This window comes from Calliphora vicina, chromosome 3 (assembly GCF_958450345.1).
Source record: "Calliphora vicina chromosome 3, idCalVici1.1, whole genome shotgun sequence".
Taxonomy (NCBI): domain Eukaryota; kingdom Metazoa; phylum Arthropoda; class Insecta; order Diptera; family Calliphoridae; genus Calliphora; species Calliphora vicina.
This window is the reverse complement of record NC_088782.1, coordinates 130322665-130332585: the sequence shown is the minus strand read 5'-3', so window position 1 is coordinate 130332585 and position 9921 is coordinate 130322665. Positions and strand designations below refer to the sequence as shown.

At 32.2% G+C, this 9921-nt stretch overlaps 2 protein-coding genes across 2 annotated transcripts; both read left to right on the top strand.

Moving 5' to 3' along the window:
• Positions 1 to 1488: 1488 nt before the first annotated feature.
• On the top strand, positions 1489 to 3528 carry LOC135954810 (bestrophin-4-like). The gene is made up of 5 exons (XM_065505045.1): positions 1489 to 1618; positions 1681 to 1791; positions 1849 to 2599; positions 2767 to 2991; positions 3056 to 3528. The coding sequence occupies exons 1-5, from the start codon at positions 1548 to 1550 to the stop codon at positions 3518 to 3520; spliced, it is 1623 nt and encodes a 540-aa protein (XP_065361117.1). The 5' UTR covers positions 1489 to 1547; the 3' UTR covers positions 3521 to 3528.
• A 126-nt stretch (positions 3529 to 3654) lies between these two features.
• LOC135953831 (uncharacterized) lies at positions 3655 to 6328 on the top strand. Its single transcript, XM_065503844.1, has 6 exons — positions 3655 to 3725; positions 3794 to 3904; positions 3966 to 4710; positions 4764 to 4991; positions 5044 to 5403; positions 5453 to 6328. The coding sequence occupies exons 1-6, from the start codon at positions 3655 to 3657 to the stop codon at positions 6326 to 6328; spliced, it is 2391 nt and encodes a 796-aa protein (XP_065359916.1).
• The last annotated feature ends 3593 nt before the right edge of the window (positions 6329 to 9921 follow it).

The following is a 9921-nucleotide window of genomic DNA, read 5'->3' as shown; positions in this document are numbered from 1 at the left end:
AAAAAGTGATTAGAGTAAATGCGTTATTTGACGTTGTAGGGGTAAATATTGAAAACTATCCCTAGTAATTGTACCTGGTTGGTTCTACCATGCAAAATAATCAGGTGAGTAGCAATAAAATTAAACTTAAAAAATAAACATCCCATTAAAAAATCTAAAAAATGCCAAAATAAAATTTGTTTATTTTTTATTTGACAAATTCAATTTTGACAAAACCTATGCATTTGTCAGCAAGAAGTATTGTGTTTGTTGTCGAAACGCTCTCACCTTACTTATTACATCATGACCCAAATATGAAAAACACATTTTTGGACTTATTCGAAATCGATGCCAAATATTCGTTCAAACTATTTCAATATGTCATAAAATAATTGTCTTATAGGTCGAAAAGTTCCCTAATCTCAATTTGTTCACCTATGAATAAACTTCTACTCATACCCAACAGTTATTTACACAATTAAAAGGAATTTATTTTAATTACTTAACTTTTTCTTACAATAACTTTTCTGCAGTTATTTAATGTTTTTCATGTACATACTTTTTAAACAATAATTATAATAATTTAAATAAATGTAGGTACAGAGAGAAGAGGATGGATACAACAACTACTTACTATATACTATGCCACAGGAAAAACAAATCCCACTTCTTTATATTATATGTAGTTATGTAAAGTATTGTTTTGTCTTTTATTTTTGTATTTCTTACCACATGTTCGTCTCAACACTTGCATGCTTGTGGCAGAATCACGTGGTTTGTAGTAGAAGTAGTAAATTGTATTCGTTTTCCTGCCACTATACGTACATACTCAGGTAAAAAAATATAAAGCACACGTACACGAGTTTCAACAGACACAAACATGCATTTATGTGAAAAGAAAAACCAAATTAATTTTTGTTGTGGCTTTTTACGAAAAAGGTATAAAATAAAACACGGCATATAACAAAATACTGTATGTAACCATATTTACCTGATATTAAACACATTTAATTTTCCAAACAGGTGGATTAATTGATAAATATGCACATAAATGAGCTTCCTTTTGAAATTGTATAACATTTAAAATTCAACAGCAAAACTCATTTAACTCCCTTATTAAACTGTCCACCTATTTTTCTATCTTGCTAGGACTACGGAAGGGTTTAAAAGCAAGACAAGCTAAAGGATCTTAAAAGAAGTAAAAACCGCATAATGTTACACCTGTGTTTTGCCATCCAACCAACCAACCAGCCAAGCCAGCATGCCTTTTCTATGTGCTGGATGTGTTCCTGCATGAATGTCTGGTGGTTTTTTAATATACGGAAGCTAAGTATAAATACAAATGATGTAATTTAAATAATTACTAACAACAACAACAGCAATAACAAATGTTAAAGGAAATTTTCTATTTGCAACCAGGCATACGAGCAACTTTAATTAGCATTGAAAATTTTGTAATTTTTATTTTAGCAGAATACATACATATGTACATATGGAAACTTCAACGATTTTGAAATAAGTTGAATAAACTTTGTATAAATAAAACTTTAAAAGAAAATCCTTAAAGAATGACAGTTTCGTATACCGCAGAAGTGGCACATTGTACTTGGTTAGGTTGTTTTCCAAAACTCTTGTTAAGGTAAAGAAATAAGGTTTCCAAAGCCAGAAAACGCTTTCATTTTCTAATCATTCCTTTTATAGATGGCGAGCCAGCATTTACAAACTTATTTGGGTGGATGTTTTGGCTTATATTGGTTTTTATTATGCTATAAATGTTACTTATCGGTTTTTATTGAATGAGGACCAAAAGCAGTAAGTTTTTCGTTACAGTTGTTAAAATTAGAAACTCATTTGTTCAATTTCTTCTAGAATGTTTGAAGTATTTGTGAAATATTGCAATAGCAGTTCTGCCTTAATTCCTTTGATGTTTGTATTGGGCTTTTATGTATCGATAGTTATTAAGCGGTGGTGGGAACAGTATATGACCTTGCCTTGGCCGGATAGTACGGCTGTGTATGTTTCCTCTTTAATACGTGGCCAAGATGAAAATGGTCGCAAAATGCGTCGCACCATTATGCGTTATGTTTGCCTGAGTCTGACTATGGTTTTAACAATGATTTCACCGCGTGTCAAGAAACGTTTTCCTACTCTCGATCACTTAGTGGATGTGGGTTTGTTGGTTGAAAACGAAAAGGTCATATTGAAAAATATGAATGAGAAATTTGCCAAGCATCCCAAACATTGGATGCCTATAGTATGGGCCTCTAGTATAGTAACACGTGGCCGCAAAGAGGGACGCATACGAGATGATTCTTCGTTAAAGACTCTCATCGATTCCTTGAACTCGTTTCGGGGCATGTGCATGGTATTGTTATTTTATGATACGATTAGCATACCTTTGGTTTATACTCAGGTTGTTACCATAGCGGTGTATTCGTATTTGTTGACTTCGGTATTTGGTCATCAGTGGACAGGTGAGACCGATGATGAGGGTCTTATGAATATTGTGGACTATTTCTTTCCCTTCTTTACGGTATTGGAATATATGTTTTTTATGGGATGGCTTAAAGTAGCCGAATCATTAATATGCCCCTTTGGTGATGACGATGATGATTTTGAGGTAGGTTTTTCAATTGTCTGCTATGTTCCCGCACTAGTCAGTTTTACTTTACAGAATTTTAAGATCTCTTTTTATTTATTACTTTAAGGGGTAATTGTATCTAAATATTAAACATCTGGCTAGTGTAAAAACAGAATATTAATTTAGTTTATTGCTTTTCTTTAAAGGTAAATTGGTTAATTGATCGCAATTTGCAAGTTTCCTATCTAATTGTGGATGAAATGCATAATGAACATCCTGAATTAATAAAGGATCAATACTGGGATGAAGTATTTCCAGCTAACATACCGTACGAAACCGATGGCACAGTAAAAATAATTCCAGAAGAACCACCACAACATTCTACAGCGGAACTGGAGAAAAAGACGACTACTTCCAGAGTACCAATTTTGGTAAAATATTATTAACAATTTACATGCATGTTAATACAAATTTTAATTTAAAACTTTTGAACAGCAATCTATTACCAGATTTTTTACCAAACATTATGGAAGAGAGGAAACGCAGAGCATGATAGTGCCCGTTAATTTAAATGACACAGACTCGGCTTCAAATCATATCGAAATATCACAAGAAATGCCCAACACATTTAGTGGTCAAAATCTAAAGGCAACCAAGTCATTAAATTTGATTCATATAAGTAGTGACATGACTTATGCCAAGGATGGCTATCAGCCCAAGTCAAGCGAATATGATGATGATGAAGAAGATGAGTTTGAAAAACTAAAGAAACAACGACAACAAGAACGCATGTCGCGACAAAATACCAAATTTGCTCTGCAAGACAAAATTGATGATGTTGGTGATCTGAAAAGTGCAACATCTAGAATTTCTAAAGCATCACAGGATAAAAAGTCCAAACAGAGCTCGTCTTCAAAATCATCTATTGCAAATAGTAGTGAATCTAAGAAGAGCGTTTAATCGAAAAGACCAACATACAATTTTTAAAACTTGTCTAATTTGTTGTAATATTTTTGAAATTTGTGTCAATATTTTTATTACAATTTTTGTCAAAATATAAACAAATGTCGTATTTGGGAATAAAGAATTCAAAAATGACGGTTACTTATACAGCAGAAGTTGCTACTTGTAAAAAATTTGGTTGTTTTATAAAACTGCTGGGCAGGTAAGAAGTCAGATATAAAAACACATTTGTCTAACGTAAATACATATGTAAGTATATTTCTGAAACAGATGGAGAGGCAGCATTTACAAACTAATTTGGATGGATTTAATACTTTTTCTAACACTATATTATTGCATTAATTTGATTTATATTCATCTTTTAGAAGATGATTCTAAAAGGTAAGTGCGTGTATTGGACCTCATTCAGTTAAGAGAGATTTTTACATTTGTTTGAATTCAGAACCTTTGAAAGTATTGTCTACTATTGTGCCAGTTACACAAGCCTTATTCCATTGTCTTTTGTGTTGGGTTTTTATGTCAATTTGGTGATGACACGCTGGTGGGAACAGTACATCACAATACCTTGGCCGGACTCCATAGCGGTATTTGTAAGCGCTCATGTGCACGGTCAAGATGAGGGCAGTCGTGTAATGCGCCGCACGGTCATGCGTTATGTCTGTTTGTGCCTCACCATTGTTTTCACCATGATATCGCCTTGTGTTAAGAAACGTTTTCCAAAAATGAAACATCTCGTCGATGCAGGACTATTGCTGGAAAATGAAAAGAAAATTATTGAGTCAATGGACAGCTCGTTTCCTAAATATCCAAAACATTGGATGCCCATAGTCTGGGCGGCAAGTATCATAACAAGGGCCCGTAAAGAGGGGCGAATTCGTGACGATTTTGCAGTCAAAACCATAATTGATGAGCTGAATAGTTTCCGTGGTCGCTGTGGCACCTTGATGTACTATGATTTCATAAGCATTCCTTTGGTTTATACACAAGTAGTAACAATTGCAGTTTACTCATTCTTTGTGTGCAGTTTACTGGCTCATCAATGGACAGATAGTAAAAAGGATACCTATGAAGCATTGGATTTCTATTCTCCTGTATTCATTACGTTACAGTTTTTCTTCTATATGGGTTGGCTAAAGGTTGCGGAAACCTTAATTAATCCTTTTGGGGAAGATGATGATGATTTTGAGGTAATTTTTGATAGTTTAGGTAATTTATTTGATCTCATTTCTCACTATTAAAGGTAAATTGGATGATTGATCGTAATTTACAAGTCTCATATCTCATAGTCGATGAAATGCATCACGAGCATCCTGAATTAGTAAAAGATCAATACTGGGATGAGGTTTATCCTAATGAATTGCCGTATGAAAGTGAAGCACAACGAGAGCAACCACCAGAACCTTCTACCGCCAAATATGATTTAGAAGAAGCGCCCAAGCGTGCTGTATCTAAAATACCATCTCCTTCGGTAAGATAAATATTTAAATTACTTTAGATAAATAAAGCTAAACAATTTCTAGAATTCTGCTGTAATGAATGGCAAACCTCGAGTTTCAGTACAGGCTTTTCAGCGTTTCTTCGTCAATTCAGAGGAGGATGCAACAAGCATAGGAACAGATGTCGAAAACAGTTTGCAATCTGTATCAGATATTGAAAACGTAGAACATATTACTTCTTATACACACTCTGACCAAGATGAGTTTGAGTACCAATTTCCAAATGAAAATGTATGGACGAGATCTGTATTGGAGCCAGTAACAGAAAAGGGAGAAGAAATATCCGAAAGAATGGAAGAAGAAGAAGAAATGGTAAATATCGAGGAGGAAGATTACAAAATAGAAACACAATCATCTTGTGAAAGTGAAAGTGGTAAGAAGAACATTCTTAAATTATATGGTGTTATATAAATAGTACGAAACCTCTTTAGACTCTGATTCCGATCCATTTGAAAAACTTCGCATTGAACGGCAACAACAACGTTTCCAACGGATGAATGATTACTTGGACCGACATTTTGGTCCCAACTTTCGAAGTGCTACGGAGAATTTAGCAACGCCACAAACAAAATCCACATCCTATGAGCCAGTTTTATTGGATAGTGGGGAAGAGAGAATATTAAATGATTCTGAGAATGATGAAAATCTTTTAACACCTACAATTTCCTCTGATTATACAAATCTTGCCACTCCATCACTGCAATATGAAAGGGACCAAGAGAAATATCTGATTGGACTGGATAGTGATGAGAAACTACTAACACCTAAAGTATCTAACACATTCTTCATACCTGACACCTCTGCAGTAGCATTGGAAATTGCAACAAATGATGAAAATATTTTGCAAGAGGAGAACACCGATAATACTTTAGATGCAAAAATGTCAGAAACCAAGGTCTTGATGGAATCAGTTGAAAACACGGCTTCTAATATTGAGGTCCAAACAAGTATTTCTCTAACATCTACAACAGCTAGATTAAGGCAAGATTCTAATACAAAAGATGACTTCAGCTCTTCAAGAATTGTTACACAAACATCTATTTTATCATCACAATGCCAAGCTGGGAAATTATTAGCTACAGCAGAAAATATACTAGCCGAACGCTTGCAGGCACCATATTCCCATGAATCTGAGCTTTTCTGGAAATCCAAAGCTACCTCTCCATTGGGTTCTGGCAGAAGTGTGTCTACACAATCATCGTTAGTAGATGATTGGGAAATGCTGTCTACAGGAAGCGCATCTGCTACTGGAGAATACCGAGTAGACATAGAAGAATCAGATAATGAACAGAATACTAAAACTGAATAAATATACTTTTTCTTTAACCATTCTCACTTATTTATGAGTTTCGCCAATATTATAGCAATTTATTTTCTCAAGTATTTGATACTAGTCTCATTTTGCATAAATATGATTAATATTAAAACACACACATACAAATGAGGGTATGGTGAGTTGTTCATAGTCATATATTTTGGTTGTAACAAAAATGTATTTTAGACCAAAATACTATAAATAACAGTTATTATCATTGGTTTTGTTTAAAAAAATACAACAGCGTTAATAATAAATTTTCGCAACAATTTTCGTTTACCATAAAAGCATCTTGGTTACCCAACTATACAAAAGTATCTACGAACACATATTCAGTCACTCACATGATCATTGCTTATGTACATACATATATAAAGCGTGAAAGGGGTTGAGGCAGCAGTTACGATACGTATAAGTTAGTGAGTAGTTTAGCGCAAAGAAAAAAAAACCCTTTGAAATACATTCATTCATATATCATTGTTGTAATTTTAAACAGGCTGAGGATATGAAAATATGAAAAAGTTGCTATATTTTCGAAAGCTCATTAAGTCGATTTATGTGGCATGCCATAAATTGTTGCAACAAAATGTGCTTGTGCAAAACCAAATGACACCATACACACTACATGTATGGATGTTGTTGGTACATGTGGAAGTGTGTATTAGATATTTAGTTGCCACTAGGCTGTATAATTTTGTACCACATAAAAAGATACAGAGTAAATATTGAAGGCCAGTCATATGTAAAATGTTATGTTTCGAAAAGAGCCAAAGTAAATAAATTTCAACTAAAAGCTGATTTTATAACGAAATCTAATACTTATGCATGTATGTAACAACATTTCTGACAATTTGTCAGAAATCTTAATACATCTCTGACAACCAGGGGAGGTATATTTCATGGGAGTGTGAAAATATGTTTGAATTATTGCATGCGGTAAAACCAAATAAGAACATTTTAAAAGTTTCGTGACTGTTTATTAAAATATTTATAACCACTCTAGAGAGCTGTGTTTTTTGTTGTTTTGGTATTTTCGTTTATGCACAGATGACAATAATTTGTAATTTTTAGAATTTGTTTTATATTGCAATCAATGTGAATTGACTTAAAAAAATCCATTAAGAAATTTGTTAACAATTTATAAAAACAAACATATTGAGTGCGAATGTGTGTATGTAGATACATATTGAATACATTGTATATTATTTGCAAACAAAAAACGCAAACTCGATTGACTGTATGTAATTTAACCGCTTTTGTGTGTGATTTTGTAGGGCGGCATATGTATTGAAATTGGCAAGTAAAATTTTAAAACACTCTTTGTTATTTTCGTGAACTGGTCGCTGGAACAATACATATGAATAAGCTATTTTAAGTAAATCTCTGCTGAACTTTGTTTCGGGAGAAAATTCAAAGTAATAATTTTGATTAGAAAGGTTTTTGACAATTGCATTTTATGTGAAACTAGGACGTGATGCAGTCCTCGTCTAATTGCTATTTAAAATTGGGATATCACAAATGGATGAGATATAAGCAAACAAATCAGAGATACCTTGATCTATGTATATGTCGGTTACTAAAGGTAGGGTCAGACATGTCAAATATTTGCTCAAAAAAGCGTAACCACTTTTTTTTAGCACAAATTTGTTTGGCGTGTTTACTCTTACAATTGTTTTGTAAGATCAAACAGCATCAAATAAAATAAAACTAAATTTTTTGTTTTGAATCATCCTAAGTAAAATAAGTTTTTGAAATAAATAAAAGAATTCAAATATATTTTATTTAGTGGTTACGTCTTTTTCGTCAAATATTTGTCATGTGTGACCCTACCTTAAGTCATGTACATAAACAATATGGATGTCAAATGAAGACATTTCGAATAATTTTTCAATGACGTATATACCGCATAAATTGGTCGATTTCGGAAAAATATTTGTTTTATCAAAAAAATAATTTAACACAATTTTTTCGCCATCGTTTTAAGAGTACAATTTTACCTTGGATAGAATATATTTAAAAAAATTTTTTAACATACCTATTAAAAAAACCTTAAAAGATAAATTTTTCGACAAAACCTCAAGAAAAACATTTTTTTGAAAAAGCGCTATCGCCATAGTTTAGCGTACAATCTCACCTTGAAAAGGTGATATTTAAAACAAATTAATCAGCCGATCTTTTTTATTACCTACTAAAGTTAAAAATAAAAGTAAACAAAAAATTTAATTTGGGCGCTTCGAAAATTATTTTTTTGATATGTCGTAGTGAACTTTTTTCCTCATTCCAAAAGCTCAAAAAAACGATGGCACAATATCGACAAATTTTTGTCCTTACAAATCGGTTTTCTGTGGAACAATTTTGAAATAACCAAAAAATCAGGCATTCAAAATATTTTGGATTTAGTGAAATAAGCATGACTACTTCAAACTGGACATTCAACTTTCCTTTGTATCAAAGTTTAATTAACAAAAACAGCTTACAACTAAAAAATATCATAGTTGAAGTTTATTATTATATAATTTTACGTTGTTTGCAGTTACACAATATATTTAAGAAATGTGAAAGAACCTTATGAACTCTAAACAAGCTATAAATATAAAATTTTTAATTCTCCTGATTTTAATATTATACGCATAAAATGGGTTAATGGTCTATTTAGTATATGTCACATATATTTGTTTATATGTTCATACATATATGTACATATGTGTTTTTCTATATGAAAAATATTTGCATAAAAACAAACAAGACACAAAATATTTTCATTCTCTCTGATGCGTAATATTTTTGTTATTTAACGCGTCGCAGAGTTTTCTTATTGTTTTTATGGAAATTGCCAACCAGACAGTCAAATAAGTCACACACAATACAATAATAAAGCCAATGTAAAACACATGCATGCACATGCGAGTATCAGAAGTGAAACAATAAAATACCGAAGGATAAACTTAAGGAATAATGTCAAGTCAGATAAGATTTTGACTTGAATCGTAAACAATTTGTGGAGAATTTGTAGTTATTCTACTGTACTGTATATATTTGAAGTTTTTACATACACATCATACATATGTATGTATGTGGGTATGCGTATGTATGTGTTTTGAGAGTGGGTATTTGTGTTTGCATAAATATTTATAATGATGACTGTCTCTGGAGGGGATGAAAGTCTTTAAAAATGTAAGCGTAGAACAAAGTATTGTAGAACGAAATCAAAATAATACCATCAAAAATGAATTACTTGTGAAATGATTTTCCTCTTTGTTGCATAAATAAATGATAAATATACATGAGAAAAACATTTTCCAATTTCCTACATCTTTGTTTCAAATTAAAAAGTGTGACATGGGAACAAAATGCTACACATTCAATATTAAGAACACACGCATATTGTTTCAGAGATTTTCTCCTCCCCACCAACGCCAAAAAAGGATCCAAATTGATTTTGTTTTGTTATGGTTACAAAACAGCAAGAGTAGGGGATTTGTTTTTTGTTATCGTTTTCTAATATGTATTTTTATATATTTGCATAAATTTGCAAAATTTATTTAATTAAAATTAACAAAAATTCTCCAAGTCTGGACCACAGTTTG